Consider the following 24,706-nt stretch of genomic DNA (forward strand, 5'->3'; position numbering starts at 1 on the left):
AAGGCCCTAAATACCTCATGGAAACCTTGTGTCTAAATAAATACAAACATAGGCTGGGGATGGGGCTCAGTAGTTTCATTCCCCTGGGTTCTATCCCGGTGGAGGAAAAAATCAATAAAAAGGATGGGGGATGTAGTTCAGTGTTAGAGTGTCCCTGGTTTAAATTCCCAGTGCAAAAAATAAAAATACAAATTTTGTCCAGTTATAGCCTTTGGCCTTTCGCGAATCCTGAGTTGTACACCCAGGCACACTGCCATCTCTCCTTGCTAGCTGGTGGCCATGATGGTAGCGTCTCCCTGATGCATACTTTCCAGAGGAAAATTATTTGGTCTATGGGCCCACGGTGAGGGAGGCAGATGTGTCCACCAGGGTGAGAGGCAGCCGAGTGCAGACAGTTATCTGGGGCAGTAGGAGCAGCAGCTACCTGGGCAGTGGGGGCCCTGTGGGAGGAGAACACCATGGGCCCACCTGAGAGCCCTCAGCCCTGAGCTTCACACTGCCCAAGGCACCCATACACTATTCTCAAAGGACTCTCTGCCTTTGCTTCCTTTACATGTCGAGTAGCCACAGAGAAATAACAAAGCAGAATGCCCCTGGGGATTGACTGTCCTATGGAATTCTGGACCGAGGAGGAGAAGAATCAGAGTGTGGTGGTTGACTTCCTTCTGCCGACAGGGATCTACCTGAGCTTCCCTGTGTCCCGCAATGCCAACCTCAGCACCATCAAGCAGGTATTGCCTGGTCTCCTGTGAGCCCTGGGAGCTCAGAAAGACAGAGGCATTGTTCCTCACACTTGAGAACCTCAGATGTAAATTTTGAAAGATATACAATGTCAAAAACTTGTATAAAATGTGTGGTTAACCTCCACTTACTATCCGAATTCAGCTTACCCTATGGCAATGTGTTCCACTCCCTAGTTACCAGAGGGCCAGCTACTAGCCTCAGTTGCCCTTAAGCCTCCAGTGCTGGAATGGAACTTTGAAAGTTTGACTCACATTATGCTGTCTGTCACTTTAGTGACCACAGTCTGCTCCCAGCCACATAAGGGCCTTGCAGGAATTTGTCTTTAAAACTGTTGCCAACATAGTGCCCATCATCCTTGGAAAGGGTCCTCAGGTTCATTGAATAAATTTCAGGATGAATTACTGAGTCAAAGCAATGAACATCTGCTTTGGTAGATGCTGTCCTGTGGCTTTCAATGGGGTTGTGCCACTTACAAACTTGGGTTTAATGGGTCATGCCTTGGACTGCCCGAGGGCAAGAATTTATTTCACAATTTTAAAAGCTATTATTGAGAACAGGAAAAAAAAATGATAGAAGCAATGGACCACACTTGAGGGATTTTTTTAATGTCCTGGAAGATTTCTCTCTGCCTTCCTTCCATCCTTTCTTAAATTTTTCTACTTCAAAAGTAGCTGGGTGTGTCCCCAAATGTTCTGGTGGCTGAGACAGGAGGATTGCAAGTTCAAAGCCAGCCTCAACAACGCAGTGAGATTCGAAGCAATTAAGTGAGACCCTGTCACTAAATAAAATAGGCAAAAGGGCTGAGGGTATGGCTCTGTAGTTGAGTGTCCCTGAATTCAATAATAATAATGGCCCATAAAATTTTGGAAAATAAGAATGAGAAGGAAGAGACCTGCCTGTGATCCTGCCATAGAAGACAGTCACAGGCACTACCTTAGCCATTTCCTGTTATCTAACTACATTCTAACTAAATTCTGATTATGAACTTTCATGACTTGTTTTTCTGAGTGACCACAGTAACATCTTGTTCATATTCTAGTTCCTGTAAACATCATTATATGGTTCACTTGATGTGCTTACAGAACTTCAAACAATGTGCCTAAAGTTGAAACACTACAGTAGCAGACTTGTCCCTGGGGTCCCATCTCTCACTTCATTGTGGTTTTGATTTCTTCATATTTTTATTGATATGAAGCTTTGTGGGCTATGTGTTATGTGTCACAGTGGTTCAGCTCTGCCACGGCTCAAGGCCACCATCAACTTGGTGGGGTGAAAGCAGCCCTAGATAATGTGTCTAAGGTGGGAGTGGCTGCTCAGTCCCCAATCTCCACACATCAAGTCTTTCTTCACAGAGCACAGGGACAGGAAGCTTGCTGACTAGCTGGTTGGTCCCAAGGGCCAAAGGGGTCCTAGGAAGTGATGCTTGGGGTCTCCCTTTGCCCTCTATGTGGCTCATGCAGAGTGGGATCCCCAGATTAGAGGCCTCTGCCTGCCTCCCAGCAGCTGTCATGGCCAGCAAGGCTGACCATAACCATTCCTCCCAGATGCTGTGGCACGAAGCCCAGAATGAGCCCCTCTTCCACATGCTCAGTGACCCCAAGGCCTACGTGTTCACCTGTGTCAACCAGACCGCAGAGCAGCAGGAGCTAGAGGATGAGCAGCAGTGGCTCTGTGATGTCCGGCCCTTCCTGCCCATGCTGCGCCTGGTGACTCGCCAGGGTGACCGCATGGAGAAGCTCATCAACTCACAGATCAGCCTCCTCATCGCCAAAGGTAGGGCTCGCAGATCAGCCCCCGCCTCGGCAAGGTAGGGCACACCTGGGTGGCTGGTGCCACATGCACCTGCACTGAGCCTGCTCCTGCCCTACAGGACTCCACGAGTTCGACTGCCTGCAAGACCCAGAAGTGAATGACTTCCGCACTAAGATGTGCCAGTTCAGCGAGGAGGCGGCTGCCCACCGGCAGGAGCTGGGCTGGGAGGCCTGGCTGCAATACAGTTTTCCCCTTCAGCTGGAGCCCTCCACCAGGAGCTGGGGGGACAGCAACACCTCTCAGATCTCCAACCCAGACCTGCTGGTCAATGTCAAATTTGAGGGCAGCAGGGTGAGCCCATAGCCCATGTCCTAGGGAGGCTGCCCCACCTGCGGCACATGGGCTGCTGTGCCCATGGGGACCTTCCACTGATAAAACACTCCAGTGTCCCAGGCCCCCAAATTTCTCTTCTCTAACTGGCATCACATGGCATTTGCCAGGTATGCAGGCATGCAAGGGGTGTAGTCAAGCATCCCACCAGGTAAGCTCACCAAGGCTGAATTGGTCCCTTAATTCACTGGACAAGTATTTCCTGGGTGTCTGCTGTTACTTTCACCGGTGAATGACCCAGGCCCTGCCCTTGTGGGGCTCACACTTGGGGATACACAATAAAGGCAGGCAGGTGGCCTTGCCCCTTTTCCCCAGAAGCCCATGGGCCTGAGAGCAGCATGCCAACCCTCCCTCCTCCCCACAGGAGAGCTTCACCATCCATGTGTCCACCAAGGATGTGCCCCTAGCGCTGATGGCCTGCGCCCTCCAGAAGAAGGCCAAGGTGTACCAACACCTCACAATGGAGCAGCCTGAGGACTATGTGCTGCAGGTGAATGGGCAGCATGAGTACCTCTATGGCAGCTACCTGCTCTGTCAGTTCAAGGTGAGGCCTGCAAGGAGCCCTCTGCACTCTGGGATCCCTACCACTCTAGAAGGGGCCAGCATAGGAGTGGCAGAGCTAGACTGTGGGTCTCTCTTGGTTCCACTGAATTGATATGCCACCCATTGACAGTTCAACCTTACACTCTCATCTCAGTACATATGCCACTGCCTGCACAGTGGACTGACCCCCCACCTGACCATGGTGCACTCCTCCTCCATCATTGCCATGCAGGATGAGCAGAGCAAACTGGCCCCTCAGGTCCAGAAACCACACACCAAACCGCCCCCCATTCCCATGAAGAAGGTGAGATGGTGTCCTCCCCTTTCTTACCCTCTTTCTCTTCCTCCCTCCTTTTGGCCAATCCTAGAGCCTCTTGGGCAGCACCAGGGCTAGGCGTTGATCCAGGGGACTTTGGATGGTGCAGTCCTTTTGGAGAGTCAGTGCCTTGAGCTGACACCCAAGGTGGGGTCCTGTCTGAGCTACTGCGATCCCAGATTGCCTACTTCTCTGCAGATCTCAGGGGGGCTGGGGCCCCTGGGCCCCTGTGTGGCAGATTGTTAAAGGATGGTATTGGTGACAAGTTTCTGAACCTTGCCACAAAGTTGTGACCCTCTCCCCCTCTTCCCAGCCTTTCAGCAGCCAGCTCCTCTCCTCTCTAGCCCTCCTCTGTGTCCCTGTGGTCGCTGGGGCAGCCTTTCTGCATTGAGCTGATCCAGGGCAGCAAAATCAATGCTGATGAGCAGATGAAGGTAGGGGCTCGGGTACCAGGTGAGGGGACAGGTGGGTTTTTTTGCACAAACAGGGTGTGCTGTGGCCTGGAGGGGCAGCAGAGAAAGAAGAGTGGGAGGGTGTCACACAAAAGTCACCTGGACACATTACTCATTATCTCTGCCTGGATTGGCTGTAAGCCACATCCAAACAATAAGAGGGGAGGGGAGCAGGCCATCAGGCCAGGGAGGCCAATTAATGGAAACCTGTGCCAAGCAACTTGTGGGTATTTGACTTTGGTGGAGCTTGTGGAATCAGGCACAGCCCATTGAAGTAGGAGGCACAGTCAGAGGTGTGTAAGGCACCATAGAAGCTGGCTGCAGCTGGGCTGAGGTGCTTCCAGGGGTTACCCACCCAGGGGTGCCCAGAGTCTGGGGGACACTGCACATGGTTCCCCCTGGAAGCTGAGCCCCCGTGGGCTTGGGGAACAGTGCCCTGTTGTCTCTTCAAAAAGCACTTTCATGGCTCCTCTGCACTCAGAACCACCTGCAGAGGTGGATTTATTGTCCCACTTCTGGGAGGTGATGCCTGTCTGGGTCCACAGAGCATAGCATGTCTTGTCTGGGTCTCTTTTTTTGGCATTACTTTACAATCTGGGAAGGGGGTGTGTCTGCAGGAGTCACGGAGGATTGGGTGGGAGCAGCTCTGGGGATGGGCTGGCAGGTTGGAACTGGAACAGGTTCACTGGAGACTGGTCAGGCAGTCTTATGAGCCACATGGGGCTCAGAAGATGCTAGGCATGAAGGTAGCCAGAGCTGTTAGAAGCAGAAGGGACCCTGGAACTTCTGAACTCTGATGAGGAAACTGAGGTTCTGAGTTGACCCACAGAGTCAAGTGTACTGAGACTGGCTTGCCCCAGTACAGCCTGGGGTACCAATGCCCCAAGACACCTGTACCACTGAACTGCTAGCCTACACTCTGCTGGACCACTCTCAATGCAAGAAGTAGATTTGGACCCCTGTGTAAATGGGGACCTTCAAGGAGAGGATTGGAACTTTAGATGGGGTGGTGCCTTCGCTCCCTCACTCATGCCCTGTACCCCTTCCCCAGCTGGTGGTGCAGGCCGGGCTCTTCCATGGTAATGAGATGCTGTGCAAGACGATGTCCAGCTTGGAGGTGAGCATGTGCTCAGAGCCCATGTGGAAGCAGCATCTGGAGTTTGACACCAACATCTGTGACCTGCCGCGCATGGCCCGGCTCTGCTTTGCACTCTATGCAGTGATGGAGAAGGCCAAGAAGGCGTGCTCCAGCAAGAAAAAGTCCAAGAAGGTGGTAGGTTGGGCTGACTGGGAGAGGCCCAGGCCTCAGACACCCAGTGAAACCCATTACTGGGGCCTCTTGCCATCCTGCTCCCACAGGCAGGCACCCTGAGGACAGGGGTCCTGGGAGAGCCTGGGGACCCCAGTCTCTCTGCCCTCCCTAGTCTGGCTCCTTAGTCTGGCTTCCTGTGCTGCCTGAGTAACAGCTCATGAGTTGCCTGACTTGAAATATCTAGCCCAGACCTGTGGTCCTTAGGGGTCCTGGAGGCAGCTCCCTTGGTGGAAGGACAGTGTTCTCTGGGGGACAGAAATGATGAGTTAGTGGCTGCCTGGGGAGAGTGTGGCTGGGCCCCAAATCACTAGACCCAGGATGTGACTTGCCCCTTGACCTGGGCCAGCTATGGGACTGGTGGGCTTACTCAAGTGTCTCTGGATGCTGGGTGTGAAGATGCAGGAAGCCAGGAAGGGATCTTGCTGCCTTAATTACTGAAACTCTGACAGGAAAGAGATAGCGGGTCCTTCCCCTCCTCCTGGGTCTAACTTGGAGACCTTGCATGCAGTCTGGGTCTTCTCTCCTGGTTGGCCTGGAGACTGGTTCCATTCTGCATATGAACAAGAAGAGGCTCACTCTGATCTGTAGTATCCTTCTCCAGGACTGCCCAATCGCCTGGGCCAACCTCATGCTGTTTGACTACAAGGACCAGCTCAAGACTGGGGAGCTCTGCCTCTGCATGTGGCCCTCTGTCCCAGGTGGACCCAGGCCCAGCAGGGAGAGGCTCTTGGCGGGTGAGACATCCAGATCTGGTTCCCCTACAACTACATCTCTCCCTGCCTTCAGATGAGAAAGGAGACCTGCTGAACCCCATGGGTACTGTGCATAGCAATCCCAACACAGAGAGTGCTGTCACCCTGGTCATCTACCTGCCCAAGGTGGCCCCTCACCCTGTGTACTACCCTGCCCTGGAGAAGGTCAGTGAGGTCCTTCCTGGAAGCTGAGCTCTAACCAAGAGCTTTCCTGGAGGTCCTCAGAGGGGGTCCCTGGCCACCCCAGGCCTTGCCCATTGCTGGGGGCTGGGTCATCATGCTGATTTGAGGCCTTCCAGTAGCTATGTGGCCCACCAGGGGATGTTGGTGATGTCTGATGACATTTTGCTCTCACAGCCAATGGGAGAGGTGCTACTGGCCTGTGGCAGGCTGAGCCTGGAGATGCTACTGAATGCCCTGCAGTGTGTAGGAGGGCTCCCACCAGCAAGAGTGGTTGGCAGTAGTGCTGAGGTGCAGATGCCCTGCCTAGAGCCCTGCCAGTGCTGGCCCAGGCCTGGGGAGCTCACAGCAGGTACATTTGTTGCAGATCCTAGAGCTGGGACGTCACGGGGAGCGTGGGCCTACCACCAAGGAGGAGGTGAGCTGGGGTGGCTGGTGGGGCATGGAGCCAGGTGCTGGGCTGGAGGCCTCACTCTGCCTGCACCCCTTAGAAGCTGCAGCTGCAGGGAATCCTGGAGCAGCGGGGGTCGGGAGAGCTGTATGAGCATGAGAAGGACCTGGTGTGGAAGATGCGGCATGAAGTGCAGGAGCACTTCCCAGAGGCTCTGGCCCACCTGCTGCTCGTGACTAAGTGGAACAAGCATGAGGATGTGGCCCAGGTGGGTGGAGAGGGGCACCAGGGGCACAGCTGGAGTAGAGAGATAGCAGTGGGCCGCCCACCACCTGACTGCAAAGCGTCCTCCAGATGCTCTACCTGCTGTGCTCCTGGCCCGAGCTTCCTGTCCTGAATGCCCTGGAGTTGCTGGACTTCAGCTTCCCCGACTGCCACATGGGCTCCTTTGCCATCAGGTCCCTGCAGAAACTGACGTGAGTCCCAGCTGGGCACTGAGGCCCACAGGCTGCCAGCTCCTCACTAAGACAGCTTGCCCTGGCAACCTGGAAGTGGGTGCTGGGTGAAGATGAGCCCAGGCTGGCCTCACCCTCTTTCCAGTCACCTGCCAGCTGGAGACCTCTGTCCTGAGTTTCAGAACCCCAGACTCAACCAGCCTTCCTCCCCTACAGCAACGACAAGCTTTCCCAGTGCTTGCTGCAGCTGGTGCAGGTCCTCAAGTACAAGTCCTACCTGGACTGCGAACTGACCCAATTCTTGTTGGACCGGGCTCTGGCCAACCGAAAGTTTGGCCACTTCCTCTTCTGGCATCTTTGGTAGCTGGATGCACCCCTGCTGATTCCTTGGGAACCTAGAAAGGCCATGGGGGATGAGGGTCTCCTGGCCTGCTGACCTCATGTTTACTGGGCTGGGGAGGGGCTATGTGCCACTCCTGGCCATTCTCAGCCCCATCTTCTCCCTCCAGCTCTGAGATGCATGTGCCATCCGTGGCCTTGCGTTTCGGCCTCATCATGGAGGCCTACTTCAGGGGCAGCACCCACCACATGAAGGTGCTGATGAAGCAGGTGAGGCTCAGAGTGCCTGTGCCTGAGGCGGGTTCCCCTTCCAGGCCCCTTCACAGTCATACTCCTGGTTCTGGCTCAGGCTCATGTGCACTGCTGCTACTCCATTCTGCCCACCAGGCAGAAGCACTGAGCAAGCTGAAGACCCTGAGCAACTTTGTGAAAGTGAGCTCCCAGAAGACCACCAAGCCCCAAACTAAGGAGCTGATGCACTTGTACATGCGCCAGGATACTTACCTAGAACCCCTTTCACACTTGCAGTCCCCATTGGACCCCAGCACGATGCTGGCAGAAGTCTGGTGAGCCCCAGGCCTAGCCCCACCTGGAGCCAGGCCCTAAGCCCCCTCCCCCACCCTGAGCCCCCAACTGCCCAGGCCAACACTGCCCTCTGCCTGCAGTGTGGAAAGGTGCACCTTCATGGACTCCAAGATGAAACCCCTGTGGATCATGTACAGCAGTGAGGAGGCAGGCAGTGGTGACAGCGTTGGCATCATATTTAGGAATGGGGATGGTGAGCCAGGCTGGGCAGGGGACATGCTGAGGCCTTGGCCTTCTCACCTAGGCCCATACTGTTCTGTGGTAGGGCCCCAGGGGGTTCCCTGAGAAGACAGAGCTCAGATACTCTGAGCCTTGCATGGGTGTATAACCCACTAGAAACTCCTGCCCTTCCAGACCTCCGCCAGGACATGCTGACTCTGCAGAAGATCCAGCTCATGGACACCCTGTGGAAGCAGGAGGGCCTGGACCTAAGGTGGGGCCTCTGTCCATCACCTGTTTGTTTGGGTCTATAACAGGCCTCAGAGCCTGAGCTTCTGGAGGAGTTCCTGGTCTAAACTGACAACTCCATGTTGGTTGTGAGAGGGGCTGTTCTCACAAGAGGGGTAGGGCAGCTGGAAGGGTTTGGGTAAGGCCATTCCTGGTGCTCAGCTCCTATTTCCTGGCTTCCTACCCCTTGGGGAGCAGTGCCACCTTCTTCCAAGCCCGCTGACTCATTCTCTTCAAAGCAAACATGAGCCCAGCCAAGGTGTGCTCTGCAACTTGGGTGCCAGTTCTGTGTCTCTGAGGCACCTTCCCCAGGGCCCCACACCCCCTCTCGCATCCTCAGGAACTTGAGCAGTGTCCCCTGTGGTTTTCTTGGGCGCCTCAATTTCCTGGGGGTTCCAGTAGCCCCAGAGAATGTCCTTAACCATAGTGTCTGCCTGTGCCTCCTCTCATGTGCTAGGATGACCCCCTACAGCTGCCTTCTCACTGGTGACTGCATGGGCCTCATTGAGGTGGTGCAGCACTCGGACACCATTGCCAACATCCAGCTGAACCAGAGCAACCTGTCTGCCATAGCTGCCTTCAACAAGGATGCCCTGCTCAACTGGCTCAAGTCCAAGAACCCTGGGTAGGCTTTCTTATTCCTGGGAGAGGCTCGATAGAGTGAAAGGTGAGGGAAGGCCTGTGACAGTTTCCATGGCTGCTTGGCTCATCTGAGCACTGGCCCACATCTGATTTGGGGCAGGACAGAGAAGGTCACTGTTCCCGGGTGTCCATTTTTCATGACTGTGTTATGCTACTCAACTATTTGGGTGTTAAAACCACCACCATGTTTAGTCACAAATATGTAGCTTGAGTGGGTTCTGCTGAGTGTTTCTGCTGTGGTTTGAAATAGCTGGTGCTATGGCTAGCATCTGTGATATTGCCTGGGCCCAGAGCATCTACCAAGGGCCCAGTCACACACCTAGGGAATTGGCTGTCAGATGAAGAGAGGCTGCATAGAGACACAACTAACAATAGACCTTGGCTTCTCTGCATGGTATTGTATGGAAGAAGGGGGCAATTTCAAGCTGGGCATGGTGACCTATGCTCCAGAATAATGCCTTCCTTGTTGATTAACACAAGGCCAGATTCAAGAGGAGGGAAAATATAAGGAGCCCTGGTTTTCAATCTTCCCCACCCAGAGAAGCCCTGGATCGAGCCATTGAGGAGTTCACCCTCTCTTGTGCTGGCTACTGTGTGGCCACATATGTGCTGGGCATCGGTGACCGGCACAGTGACAACATCATGATCCATGAGAATGGGCAGGTAAGGGGCACTGTGTTCAGCTGCCCAGTGAGCTTGTCTTACATGCCTGGCCCAGCGGCCTCTCTGCCCTGCCCACAGCTCCCAGAAGAGTGTCCCAAGTCCTGCTGACTTCCTCTAAACAGAACCTCTCTTTGTGAAGCCTGTTCAGTAGCTGCCCTTCATTCCCCTCAGCTATTTCATATTGACTTTGGCCACTTTCTGGGGAATTTCAAGACCAAGTTTGGAATCAACCGTGAGCGAGTCCCATTCATCCTCACCCATGACCTTGTCCACGTGATTCAGCAGGGCAAGACTAGTAATAATGAGAAATTTGAAAGGTGAGGGTACCCAGGGCCCCAGTGAGGGGACAGTGTCCAGCCAGGGGCATGGATGGGGACATAGCCATCAGGCTAACTCCTGCCTCCACCCTGGGGGTGCTGCCTTCTCTGCAGGTGCACCCCAATCCCAGAGTACCCTGTTGGGCCGTGCAAACAGGAGGTCCATGGGAGGTATAGGAGGCAGGCCCAGGCAGGGGCATTGGTTAGAGGATCTGGGTACACCCATAACCCGACCAGGGGCTGACACTCAGGAGCAGGTGCTGGCTGGATGCAGAACCCCTGCTTGTTTGGGGCTGGGGGTGGCAGGGAGGACCCAGGGCTTTATCTATTTCCTCCACCTCTGCAGGTTTCGAGGCTACTGTGAACAGGCCTACAGCATTCTGCGGTGCCATGGGCTCCTCTTCCTCCAACTCTTTGCTCTGATGCAGGCAGCAGGCCTGCCTGAGCTCAGCTCCTCCAAAGACATCCAGTATTTGAAGGTATGCCAGCACAGGGCCACACCAGACTAGAGGCTAGGGTCCACCACATACTTCCCAAGGCCTGCCTGAACCTCTACAGCTGTGGAGGAGCCTTCCTCCTCTATGTATAGTATAGAAAATGAGCTTGGCAGAGCTCATCCTGGTCAGAGTGCATCTTGCACGAACAGCTCAGGGACCTAGGAGATTCACCTCACAGATGGGGACCCTCATGCCGTCCCAGGCCCAGCAGTGCAGTATGGTGGGAAGTGGCCAGAATGTTGCACTCTCTGGGCCTAGTCCTGCCCAGTTGCAGGTAAACTGTGATCTTCTTTGGTCATCCCATGTGTCCTCAGTGTCTTTCATGCATGAGATAAAGTCTCTTGTAGGTTTGCAAGACACTTTCCATTCCTGTCTTTTCAGTTGATGAGAGGCAGAGTGGGAGGGGGTGTATTCCCTAAAGCTTCTCCTGTCCTTCTCTCAGATAAGGTGAGGCTGCCTGACCATCTGCTTGCAGTTCTTTTAGGAAGGAATTTCAACAACCCGAGGGGGCAGGAGTACAGGGAGGCAGAAGGGATTGCAGATGCAGCAGGGTCAGGACCCCTGAATGTTGATGCAGTTTTAATGATTCTGTCCCAGGACACTCTGGCGCTGGGGAAGACAGAGGAGGAGGGGCTGAAGCACTTCCGGGTGAAGTTCAATGAAGCCCTGAGGGAGAGCTGGAAGATCAAAGTGAACTGGCTGGCACACAACCTGACCAAAGACAACCGGCAATAGTGGCCACCTCTGAGCCACCACAGGCTGGCAAACCTGTTCTGAGGACAGCTACCCTTGGTTGTCCTAGATGGGGCATCACACCTGAACTGCACCTCATAAGAAAGAACAACACAATTGCCTTTTGTTTACACTAGTTATTTAGACAGACAAGAAATGTTTAAAGATGATGGGGGAATGTGATGGACATTATTATCCAAAGTAGATGTACAAAGACACAAATTGGTGTAAATATACTTTGTATACAACAAGAGATATGAAAAATTTTGCTCTATTTGTGTAACAAGAATTGTAATATATTCCACTGTCACTGCTAAAAATAATAAAGAACCAAACAGCCATGGCTGGGGTTGTAAGCTCAGTAGTAGAGTGCTTGTCTCGCCTGTGTGAGGTGCTGGTTTCAATCTTCAGCACCACATAAAAATAAATTAAAAATAAAGGTATTTTTCCATCTACAAGTGAAAAATAACAAAAAGAACCAAGCACCATAAATGCAAATGCAACCTCGTGCAGAGGAGGGGTGCTGCACTGTGTCCAACCACTGCTCTTGTCTTAGAATGGGCATTCCAGGTCTTCCAGCTGGTGGATCTTGCCCAGCAGAGACTGACCTCCTCTTGAGGAAGCCTTGTTCCCAGGCTCCCCACCTAGCAATTACTTGGCCTCCTGTCCACTTAGGACACCTCAATCCCCAGATCACCTTCTGTCACCTGTGTGGCCCACCCTGCATGTTCTCCATTGACCAAGTCCTGGCAGCTCCCAAAGAAGCCAGGGCACCCTGTAGCCACAGGGATGCTTACTCTTCACTGCTAAAGTGACTCTCAGGTAGAGGATGCCCTCACCTCTTTCACCTTCAGGTAAGAAAATAATACCACTCTATTTACTGAACTTCTACAGCTGCAGAGGAGCCTGTCTCCCCTATGTCAGTATAAAAAATGAGCTTGGCAGAGCTCCTCCTGGTCAGGGTGAAAGGTCAGAGGGGTTCTGTGTGGTGATGTGTGAATAGGCTGCCTGCTCTGGCAGGTTTAAGGGAGGGATGGGGCTTGATGTCCCCCAGGGCTCACCTTTGAGGAACCATCTGGGAATAATCTTGGACCATATCAGGCGGGATCTTTCTCTCTGAGGGCACTTATTCTGAGATAGTGCAAGCTTAGCCTCAGTAATCCCAAAGGGCTAGACAAAAGAAACTGTCCCTACTGCAGGTTCCTGTGCCTCTTTCAGCTTTCTGAAGCCCACTGTAGTGAAGCATCCAGGACTTGGGCTTTTAGAAACACACAGTGGGCTGGGGCCAGAGCCCATCATACAGCATGTGCTGAGTATGCATGAGGCCCTGGGTTTGATCTCTAGCAGTGTAAACAAAAAAATATGAAGAAGCCCCTGATAATCCTGATGCACAGTTAGCTCAATCAGGACCTTCTGGGCTCACTGCTGACCTCTCAGGTGTCTCCCAAGACTTGGCAGAGCCAGCAGACTCTGGCCCTTAGCAGCAGAGGTGCACAGGTTGTAAGGAATTCCAGATGCCAGCTCTCTGCATTTTCAATAGCTGTTGTGCCACCAGAGCACCTGTCTCATCTGCAGTAGCCAGAGATGACACTTTTGTTCCCAAATAAATGCTGAATTTAATCAGGCCACCTGCCTCCTTTACAATAGGAAAAAACACACACATGTCTATGTATTATGCTTCAAGGCATGGGCTACAGACCTTGCACAACCTCAGTGGTTTCTGGGTGTATGGTCTGTTGCCCAGTGAGAACAGCTTCTATTTGTTTTCAATCATTTCATGTTGCAAGTTAAATATCACTGATGTGGGTTGAGTCTGCAGTCTTTTGTTCACAAGACAGAAAGGCAAGTGGAAAGAAATTAAAGCCTTTCTATGGTCTTATGTTCTTGGCTCAAAAAGAAATCAAGGGAAAACAAAGTTTAAACAAGCCAGTAAACAGGCATCAGTCCAGTTGGAGTTAGAACAAGAACTTTACTGTAGTGTACACACTTTCCCACCTAGCATCAATACATGCATTTGGGCAGAAACACCAAGGCACTACAGACCATATGAGGACATCCCTCTCTGTTAGCTTCTACCACTGTCTAGACAGCATCTACACAGACTGCATGTGGATGGGCAGCCACACAACAGCACAGCCATCCTTAAGACTGGCAGTGAGGACACAGGGGCAGTGTGCAGGATGACCCCCAGGTTTACAGTCTAGCATCTGACATGTACATGAAGATTAAAGTTCTTTGTGGCTCTAGCCCCAACTCCTCCCAAGAGGAGATCAGTCTTTGCTGGGGTGGGGTAGATGCAGACTGTTTTGGAACATTGTAGCACTCTGCCTTCCTCCATTATGAGTGCAAATCCCTCAGGAAACCACTGCTATCTCCAAAACCAAGTGGTCAAGTGATCTGCACCACAGCTTTCAGTTTCAATGAACCACAGAGAACTTCACCAGCAGGAAAATGGACATTTATGAAGCCTCATTACAGGAACACAAAGCCTGGGTGACAGAAAAGGAAGCTCATGGTCCTGAGAGGAGTGCATGAGAAGCCAGGGACCCCACAGCTCCCATCCCAAACATGACACTAGAAGTGTGCAGAACCCCAAAGATGAAGACCCATTTCCAGACTTCAAACACAAACCACTACTCTGGTCCCAAACAGCACACCAAATCTAACATAGCCTCATGCCTAGACCAGAGTGAGTAGGCCTCCCCTCCTAGTTTCCCGAGGGAGAGGGAACAGAAGCAGAGTCACTGCACTTGGCATCCTAGTCCTGAGTACACCTGCACAAAGGACACAGAGAATTCCAATGTATTTACAAAGCATTAAAAAGTCAGTTGATCATCTACATATTAACCCCATTCTCCCACTTGTAAAAGCACTAGTTTGGAAAAAATAAATAAAGACCTTCAAAAAGAAAAAGAAAAAATGATTACCAATTTTTACTCTTTGTCAGCTAGTCTAGTCACTGCAACTTTTCTGGAGGTGCAAGAGGTGGGCAACTCACTGGATGGCAGGAGCCTGGAGTGATGCAGTCCCTTAGCTGGCAGGATGTGGCAGGGAGGAAGAGTCAGCTCCTGGCTTTTGGGAAAACGAGATCCTGCAGGGGTGGGCAGATGGTGGAAGCCTACAGTCCCACACATTGGGCATGGGAGGATAATTAGCAGTGGGAGTCCACAGACCTGCTGGCTGAAGAGATTTTGTACATGGAGGACCTGCTGGCTGGGAGATGTGTAGCAGATACTCTGAGGGGGGGATGCAAGAGTCCAGATTGCACTCAGTAGCTGAGTGTGGAGCTTTCCCACTTCAGCTGCTGATGCTGGTTGAAGTTCTGGCTCTCCCCAGGGCCACCCTCCTTCTCCTCACAGCTCTCCCACTGGTCGATAATGATGTCTTCCTCCTCCTCCTCTCCAGCCTCACACTGCTCTTCCTCTTCCTCCTCCTCCTCCTCACCACTGTGCTAGTACTGGTAGGTCTGCAAGTCCAGCTCATGGCCAAGTTACCGAGTGCCCACCTACCAGGAGCAGCAGCAGAAGGGAGATGTCCCCCAGTGAGGGATAATGTCCAGGGACAGCAGCCTAGGCCTCACTGGAAGTGGCCTCTCCATGGAGTCCAGGCATGCAGAGAGCTCCTGGATGGGGATGCTCAGTTCCCTCCTTGGAGCACTGTCTCTGCATAGAGTGGGAGAAGCACCAGCCTGAAGCCAGCTCATCTCTGCACTTACACTCACTAGGTTGTATGAACTTCAGTAAGGCCTCACTGAGCCTCAGATTACCCCCTTGGATTTGAGGATCCTAGCTCACCAAGTTGTGTGGTTATAAGGTGGAGGCCCATGGACATGGAGGAGCCTGGCCTACAGTACTCTGCAGCCTGGGGCCTTGTGTGCTTCTACCTCCATTTGGAGTTCATGGTGATGGTCAAGGCAGAGTCATTGCCATCCACCTCATTCTCCTTCCCCGTGTCCTGGTCCCATGAGGTTCACTGATGTGCAGCCCAGATATGAAGCTCCCCTAGGATGATCATAAACACCATGAAGTACATGCAAACAGCAATCACCATGGTGGCAGGATTCAGAATGACTGTCACGGGAGAAAAACGGACAAACAGGGCTGCAGAGAGGTCACCCAGATTGAGGCTTCCCACCTGCCATTGGCTATCCTAGGTTGGCATACTCCACCTGACCCTCAGAGACTAGAAAGCGCCAGAAAGAGGTTTGCATGGTCACAAATTGCTCCGTCACTGTGGCTGTGGGCAGGCAATCATTTCCTTGTGTGTGATGGGGAGTGGGAACAGTGCTGCAGTGCTCCCAGCCAGGTGGGACAGGGATATCTGCCTAAGCTCTGTGTGATGCTTAGTGTTTGCACCTAGGTGCCTCCCAAGTCCTTCCTGTAAATGATTGAGGACTGAGCAGGTTGTGGCCTGACAGGTAAACAAAAATGCATTGCTTAGGGTGAACAAACTGTGGTTGGGCAGCCATGTGGCTGGCATGTTCCACAGGATTGGCAGCATGGATCATGTTCACCTGCAGTGGACAGGATCATTAGGGATGAGCATCCTGACTGTTTCCAAGAGGAGAAATGGGGCAGCAGCAGCTGTGAACAATGCTAGTCTGAGTAGCCCCTGGGCCCTGCTGTAAGAAAATGGTGCATGTGTCAGTGACCAGAAAAAACAAAAGAAAACAAAACAAAAAAACACTTGTAAGAAGTTAGAAACCACTGTAAATCTGATGTTGTTCCATGTCCAAGAAACTGCACTTTTCTATTTTTTATTTTTTATTTTGAGAGAGAGAGAGAGAGAGAGTTTTTAATATTTATTTTTTAGTTTTCTGTGGACACAACATCTTTGTTTGTATGTGGTGCTGAGGATCGAACCCGGGCCGCACGCATGCCAGGCGAGCATGCTACCACTTGAGCCACATCCCCAGCCCAGCACTTTTCTAATAACAACAAACAAACAAACAAAAACAAAACAAAACAAAAAAAAACACTTATAAGCACTTAGAAACCACTGTAAATCTGATGTTGTTCCATGTCCAAGAAACAGCACTTTTCTAATAATTCCTTTATAGTTAACTTTATAAAATAATCCATCCATGAGAGTAGAGTGGCAAAGCAACGTCAGGTCCTAGTCACTTGGGAAGTGGATGGTGTAGACATTTCCCCTGCCTTACCCCAAAACCTAGAAACTGGAAAGATGACACAATGCAAAATCTTTTATTTCCTTTCATGGTAAAGATGGTCAGTTGCTAATAACAACCCTGGATCCAATTCCCCAGACCACAGAGCCCTTGAGCAACGACAAAGCCACAGAAGATGCTGATGAAGGCTTCAGAGCAGGGTGGTGTTCTCCCTGCTGTGGTCTGAGAGTGACCACTGCAAGCTGGGGCAGTGTCAGCCCTGTGTGCGGTGGGTCCCTGAATCAGTCCAAGGACCCTACTTCACTGCCAACATATCCAGTGACCTGACACCACTACAAGGATCCTTTAGTTAACCAGCTGCTGTTCTTTATAGAAGAGCGTCCTTGTGTCTCATGTGTGAATACTTTAGCAACAACCTTGTCCCTTCCTGTGGTATTCCCTGACACTTGCTCTCTATCACCTCCCTCCAGGGTTCCTCAGGCTCTCACTCAGAATGCAGCAGATGGTGGAATGGAGCAGCAGCCCAACCTGTCAGTACAGACTGCACAGGTCTAACCAGAGCAGGCCAGGCTGAAGAAGGCCACCACTCCTGGGGTCAGCCTCATTTGCCATGATGAGTGTGCTAAAGTGTGTCTAAAAACATCAGGGCCAAGAGAAGGGCCCTCTGTCACCACCACAGCTGGCTCTTCTGGGTAGGAGCCCTATGCACACCTCCTCCTTAAGTTCATTGCTGAGGTAGCAGCCATTTAGCTCAGAGCAGATGAGAATGAACTACCAGATGGTCAGATGAACTACCAGTTGGTCAATGAACTACCAGGTATGTCAGTTCCAGTAGCACAGGAGTTACAAAACCTTTTGGTAGCTGGCCATGGTGCTACACCTGCATGGTTAAGAAGAGTATCAGGTGGCTCAAGTTTGGAAGCTGGGTAGGGCCAGAGCCAGGGCCCCAGTTGCTAAAGGTAGGCACCTGGGTTGCTGAGCCACCAGGCCAAATGCATGTGGTTTTCCAATTGGGGAAACAAACAGCATGCTTGGCGTTGTAGGGGCATATGCTAGTCCTTTGTAAGTTAGTGCCACATGTCCTCTTCTTGTTCAGAAGGGGGACATTGTGCAACAATGCTGACTCTCCACAAGTTTGCAGATGTTGGGAGCCATGTGGCCTCCAGCTGGCTCTGGCCTCTCACCTTGGAAAACCATGCCCAGGTCAGAGGGGTTCACTTCAATGCCCTTCTGCTGCAGGTGAGCTGTGTCCACCTCCAGGCTCTCCTACTCTGGGTTTGGTTCCTCTCACTCCTCCATATGCAACCGCCTCAGATAGCAGGGACTCTTGAACTGCAGAAATGGCCCAACCAGATGTCACTGAGCCTGTGGGGCCCACCAAAGCTGGTCATACCTAATGGACACCCAACTCAGGCTCAAGCTCACAAACCCCTTTTCAGGAAAGCAAGAGAGTTAAGGGAGAGTCAAATTCAAGAATTGGGGGCTACTGAGGGTGTGGCTCAGTGGTAGAGCATGTCCTTAGCACACACATGGCCCTGGGTTTGATCCCAGTGTGAAATATACAAAGCAAACAAACAAATGAGAGCACTGCACAAATCCTGGGCAACAACAGCAGGAACACTGTCCTCCTATGGAGTGAGCCGAAAGACATATCTCAGAGCCACAGATCAGTCAGGGAAAGATGGAAAGACCCTGAATTGGTTTCCAATGATCATGATGACACCAGGCAAGTAAGAAGCCCTCTCAGGAACAGGATCTCCCAAAACCTCAGAGGGAAAGAAGGTGGGTACATCAGCAGCAGTAAGGAATGTCCAGGAAGGTAAGGAGGCCTCCCCAAGCAGAGCGGCTGTTACCCTGGGGTCTTCAGATTCATCCCCCAGGAGCTAAACTTCTCATGTGATTGTGCTGATGATTCCAAGCTCAGGGAACAGGAAAACCCCTAAGAGCTCTGAAATTTAGAAGCAGTTCAGGCAAATCAGTGACTATACTCAGGTTGATCCTGGGCTTTTCCAGCTACAAAATGATGTAGCTTTGAACTGGGGGGACTGCAATGCAGGGCACCTTATTAAAACACATGCCACCAAGAATGAGGCTGTCAGGGCTCTGAAAACCACCTGGGAACACACAGGTGCAAATGATGGTGGAGGGGGACCACACAGGTTCTCACTACCTTGGGACAGAAGACTGTGGCCCCTCCAGGAAACATAGCCATCAGCACAGCTCCCCCCCCCCACCATGTGCAGTGTCGTGCTGGACAACTTGGAAAAATATCATAATTGTCATGTGAAGTTACAGAAGTTACACACAATGTCTGCATGCCGTAGGCTTTCATTTAGGTAAAGCACTAGAAATTACAAAATAATGTATGGCAACAGAGAAGAGACCAGTTGTTGCTTTGGGGTGGGTGGCTGGGGAGTGGGGAGTTAGCAAGGCATTAGGAAAGGGCTAGAGAAATGTTTGGGATAATAAGAGAGGGGATCACTATGATTGTGGCAAAATAAATCATGGGTATATACATATATCAAATTTACCAAACTGCACACTCCTAAATATGTGAAGTCTATTATACGTCAATTATATTTCAACAAACACATCTTTAGAAAATACAGGGGGAAGAAAAGTTTCCTGCCCTCTGGAACCTGTGTCTGTCCAGCAGAGTGAATTCCTCACATCCATGGACTCCCCAGCCCACATAGGGCCAAAAGCCTCACCTGTAGAGGTCCCCTCAGGGGCCACTGCCAACCATGGGGAGGAGCTCGAGATCTGCCCCAGAGTCTGCCTCAGGACTTCAGAAGAAGGCTGAGGAGGGGCCCCCCTCTCAGGTCAGGGCCTGTCCCACCTGCCCAGCCTGAGTCACCCTGACTCCTGCTACTAAGCATGAAGGGTGCCACTTCCCAGCAAGGAGCCTCAGCCTGAAGCTCTGCCTGCAGGAGGAACAAGGGAAAGCCCTGTGGGCATCGCAGGCTCCAACCAGCAACAACCCAGCACCTTCCCGTCCCTCCCATGGGAGCTGAGAAACATGGGCCAGGAAGGCTCCCAGCGCCCTGCAGCCTCTTTTGTGCTGCAGCTACTATGGCTCCCCTGACACTTGCTGCTGCCATGCCCAGCCTGCCATCCTTAGGCCCAGGGACAGCACAGTACCTGAGAGGATGGCCCATCTTGGTTGATTGCCTTCCAGGCCCTAATTCCTCTGCGGCGCCCTGGGACCTGGGTGTCTGGGTGAAGGGGGAAGCTCCCCCCCCCCCGCACGCAGGGGAGAGGGCACTCCCCCTTTTCGGGGGGAGGCCCCTGGGACCTGGGTGTCGGGGTGAGGAGCGGGGAGCTAACCCCCGCAACCAGGGGAGAAGGCACTACCACCTCCCGGGGGGAGGCCCCTCAGACCTGGGTGTCGGGGTGGGGGGGGAGCTCCACCCCCCACCCCATACCCAAGGGAGAGGGCACTCCCCCTTCCAGGGGGGAGGCCCCTGGGACCTGGATTTCGGGGGTGGGGAGCACCTTCCTCATCCTCCCCGCACCCAGGGGAGAGGGCCCTCCCCCCTACAGGGGGGAGGCCCCTCTAGCCTGGGTGTCAGCGGGTGGGAAGCTCTCCCCGCTGCACCCAGGGGAGAGGGCACTACCCCCTCCACGGAGGAGGCCCCTCTTAACTGGGTTTGTGGAGGGAGCTCACCCCTGCACCTAGGGGAGAGGGCACTCTCGACTCCAGGGGGGAGGCCCCTCTAACCTGAGTGTGTGTGTGGGGGGAGCTCCCCCACTACGCACCCAGGGGAGAGGGCACTTCCCCCTTCAGGGGGGAGGCCCCTCTAACCTGGGTGACAGGGGGCAGGAGCTCCCTGGCTCTGCACCCAGGGGAGAGGGCACTCCACCATCCAGGAGGGAGGCCCCTCTAACCTGGCTGTCAGGGGTAGCTCCCCAGCGCACCCAGGACAGAGGGGAACTCCCTTCTCCAGGGGGAAGGCCCCTCTAAGCTGGGGTTCCCGGGGAGCTCCCCAGTGCACCCAGGGCAGAGGGGCACTCCCCCCTCTAACCCTAAACCTAACCCTCCTGGGGGAGGCCCCTGGAAACTGGATGCCAGAGTGAGGAGGTGAGCTCCCCCCCACCTCGCACCCAGGGCAGACAGCACTCACCCCTCCGCAGGGGAGGCCCCACCAACCTAGGTGTCAGGGTCGGGGGGAGCTCCCACCCTCCCATCCTGCACCTAGGGGAGAGGGCACTCCCCCCTCTAGGGGGGAGGCCCCTCCGACCTGGGTGTGTGGGTGGGTGGGAGCACCATCTCAGCACCCAGGGGAGAGGGCATTCCCCCGTCAGGGGGATGCCCCACTAACCTGGGTGTGTGTGGAGGGGCTCCCCCTCCACACCCTGGGAAGAGGGCTCTCTGGACTCCAGCGGGGGAGGCCCCTCTAACCTGGGTGTGTGTGGGGGATCTCCCCCCTCCGCACCCAGGGGAGAGAGCATTCCACCCTCCAGAGGCTAGGCCCCTCTAACCTGGGTGTGGGGGAGGGAGATCCACACCTCCGCATCCAGGGGAGAGGGCACTCCCCCCTCCAGATTCGAGGCCCCTCTAACCTGGGTGTGTGGGGGAGATCCCCACTCTGCACCCAGGATAGAGGGCACTTCCCCCTCCAGGGGCTAGGCCCCTCTAACCTGGGTGTCCAGGGGAGCTCCCCAGCGCACCCAGCATGGAGAGCAGTGCTGCCTCCAAGGATGCGGCCTCTCTAACCTGGGTGTCAGGAAGAGCTCTCCAGCATACCAAAGGGTGAGGGGCACACCCACCTCCAGTGGAGAGGACCCTCTAACCTGGGTGTCAGGGGGAGTTCCCCAGCGCACCGAGGGCAGAGGGGCACTCCCCACTCTAACCCTAACCTTTACCCTCCTGGGGGAGGCCCCTGGAAGCTGGGTGTCGGAGTTGGGGGGTGAGCTCCCCCCCCACCCCGCACACAGGGGAGAGGGCACTACCTCCTCCGCGGGGGAGGCATCACCAACCTGGGTGTAGGGGTGGGGGGGAGCTCCTGCCCCCACTCAGCACCTAGGGGAGAGGGCACTCCCCTCTAGGGGGGGAGGGCCCCTCGGACCTGGGTGTGAGGTGAGTGGGAGCTCCACCTCAGCACCCAGGAGAGAGGGCATTCCCTCCTGGGCGGAGGCCCCTCTAACCTCGGTTTGGAGGGGGGAGCTCACCCCCACACCCAGGGGAGAGGGCTCTCCCCCCTCCAGGGGGTAGGCTCCTCTAACCTGGGTATGGGGGGTGGGCTCCCCCTCTCCACACCCAGTGGAGAGGGCACTCCCCCCTCCAGATTCGAGGCCCCTCTAACCTGGGTGTTGGGCGGGGAGATCCCCACCTCCATACCCAGGGGAGAGGGCACTCCCCCCTGTGGGGGAGGCCCCTCCAAGCTGGGTGTCCAGGTTGATGTTAGCTCCCGCCACCCACCCAGCACCTAGGGTAGAGGGCACTCCCCCTTCAGGGAGGGAGGCCCCTCTGACCTGGGTGTCCTGGGGGTGGGAGCTCCACCTCCACACCCAAGTAGAGGGCATTCCCGCCTCCGTAGGTGATGCCCCACTAACCTGGGTGTGTGTGGGGGAGCTCCCCCTCTGCACCCACTAGAGAGGGCTGTCCGGAGTCCAAGTGGAAGGCCCCTCTAACCTGGGTGTTGGGGGGCAGCTAACCCAGGGTACAGGGCTCTCCCCCCTCCAGGGGGGAGGCCCCTCTAACCTTGGTTTTGGGGGGATCTCATCCCTCCGCACCCAGGGGAGAGGGCACTCCCCCCTCCAGGGGCAAGGGCCCTCTAACCTGAATGTGTGTGTGTGTGTGGGGGGAGATCCCCTCTCCGCACCCAGGATAGATGGCACTCCCTCTTCCAGGGGTGAGGCCCCTCCAACCTGGGTGTTGGGGGAGCTCCCCAGCGCATCCAGTGCAGAGGGCCACTGCCCCCTCCAGGGGGGAGGCCCCTCTAACCTGAGTAATGGGGGGAGCTCCCCAGCACACCCAGCGAAGAGGGGCACTCCCTTCTCCAGGGGGGAGGCCCCTCTAACCTGGGTGTTGGGGGGAGCTCCCCAGTGCACCCAGGGCAGAGGGGCACTCCCCCCTCCAGGGACTTGGCATCTCTAACCTGGGTGTCAGGGGGAGCTCCCCAGCGCACCCAGGGCATTTCCAAACTCATGAGAGTAGTATTACCTTGATATTAAAGAGGCAATAGTAAAATGGAAATTATAGAGCTCTCTCTCCTGATCAAGTGAGACTTATTCCAGATACACAACATGGCTTAATATTTGGTAATCATTCAATGTAATATAATTCAATATTTTATATATTTATATGTATATTTTAGTTTCAAATAAAAGAGAAAAACTTTTTTTTTGTTTTTTTAATTTTTTTTATTATTAGTTGTTCAAAACATTACAAAGCTCTTGACATATTTCATAAATTTGATTCAAGCATCAACAAATTTCTACAAACCATGATTTCTACAAACATAACTGAATCAGGTGGACATATACAATTAAAATATATCAATTTTTAAGATTTTTTTTTTTTTTTGTAGATTGACACAATGCCTTTATTTTATTTATTTACTTATGTGATGCTAAACATCAAACCCAGTGCCTCACACATGCAGGTGAACACTGTACCACTGAACCTCAGCCTTTAAATAGATCAATTTTAGGCAAGGAAATAGAAGATGCCATCAAAAGCCTATCAACCAAGAAAAGCCCAAAAGCAGATAGATTCTCATCTGAGTTCCACCAGACCTTGCAAAAAGAACTAATACCAATATTCCTCAAATTATTCTATGAAATAGAAAAGGAGGGAACCCTTCTGAACTCATTCTATGAGGCTGTTATCACTCTGACACCAATTGCACACAAAGACACATCAAGGAAAAAACTTAAGACCAATACCCCTGATGAACATAGACACAAAAATTCTCAATAAATTCCTGACAAATTGTATACAAAAAACACACCAAAATACAGTGCACCATGACCACGTGGGGTTCATCCCAGGGATGAAAGTTTGGTTCAACATATGGAAATCAATAAATCTAATACATCACAACAATAGACTTAAAGACAAGAATCATACAATTTTCTCTATAGATGCTGAAAAATATAGAATCATTTTATTTTCAAAACAATAGAAAAACTAGGAATACTAGGATCATAGTTCAACATTGTAAAAGCTGTCTACACTAAGCCCAATGCCAGCATCACTATAAATGGAGAAAATTGGAAGCATTCCTCTAAAAACTGGAACTAGTCAGGAATGCCCTCTTTCACCACTTCTATTCAACATAATCGTTGAAATTGTAGCCAGAGAAATCAGGTAAGCAAAAGAAATTAAATGGACACACATAGGAAAAGGAGAATTCAAACTATCACTATTTGCTGATGACATTTATAAGACCGAAAAAAATTCCACCAGAAAACTTCTAGAACTAATAAATGAATTCAGCAAAGTATCAGGATACAAAATCAACACCCATAAATCAAATGCATTCCTATATATCAGTGATAAATCCACTAAAAAAAGAAATTATGTAAACGATTCCATTCACAATAGCCTCAAAAATTAAATATCTGGAAAAAATCTATCAAAAAAGGTAAAAAAAGCTCTACAATAAAAGTACAGAACCTAAATAAAGATATTGAAGAAAACCTCTGAAGATGGAAAGATGCTCCTCAATAGGCAGAATTAATATTTTTTAAATGGCCATACTACCAAAAACATCATAGAGAAATAATGCAATTTCTATTAAAATCCTATGACAGTCTTCATAGAAATAGAAAAGGCAATTATGATATATTTTTTGGTAAAATAAGAGACCCAGAATAGTAAAAGCAATCTTTAGCGAGAAAACTGAAACAGGAGGCATCATAATACCAGAACTTAAACTATACTACAGAGCTATAGTAACAAAAATGGCATGGTATTGGCACCAAAATAGACATGTAGATCAATGGTATAAAATAGAGGACACAGAGACAAACCCACATAATTTAAATATGGTTATCTCATACTAGACAAAACATTCACTGGAAAAAAAGATAGCCTATTCTTTCAACAGATGGTGCTGGCA

The 24,706-nt window shown here is 52.3% G+C and overlaps 1 protein-coding gene across 3 annotated transcripts; it reads left to right on the forward strand.

Annotated features, from left to right (window-relative positions):
• The first annotated feature begins 587 nt into the window (after positions 1-587).
• On the forward strand, positions 588-11,512 carry LOC124100481 (phosphatidylinositol 4,5-bisphosphate 3-kinase catalytic subunit delta isoform-like). 3 transcript variants are annotated; one of them, XM_046456004.1, is made up of 22 exons: positions 588-731; positions 2,289-2,517; positions 2,615-2,847; positions 3,251-3,430; positions 3,584-3,733; positions 4,090-4,179; positions 5,249-5,470; positions 6,111-6,207; positions 6,296-6,426; positions 6,809-6,859; positions 6,933-7,100; positions 7,187-7,308; positions 7,504-7,647; positions 7,797-7,896; positions 8,014-8,192; positions 8,292-8,404; positions 8,566-8,644; positions 9,116-9,283; positions 9,840-9,963; positions 10,135-10,280; positions 10,627-10,759; positions 11,375-11,512. In XM_046456004.1, exons 1-22 carry the CDS (start codon positions 588-590, stop codon positions 11,510-11,512), a joined length of 3,141 nt encoding a protein of 1,046 aa, XP_046311960.1. The 3 variants fall into 3 exon arrangements, with proteins under 3 accessions (XP_046311960.1, XP_046311961.1, XP_046311962.1); XM_046456005.1 differs by having other exon boundaries at positions 6,936-7,100; XM_046456006.1 differs by having other exon boundaries at positions 3,671-3,733.
• The last annotated feature ends 13,194 nt before the right edge of the window (positions 11,513-24,706 follow it).

This window comes from Marmota monax, unplaced genomic scaffold (assembly GCF_021218885.2).
Source record: "Marmota monax isolate L192 unplaced genomic scaffold, Marmota_monax_Labrador192_F-V1.1 WCK01_AAM20220418_F8-fsc00566, whole genome shotgun sequence".
In the NCBI taxonomy this organism is placed as follows: Eukaryota; Metazoa; Chordata; class Mammalia; order Rodentia; family Sciuridae; genus Marmota; species Marmota monax.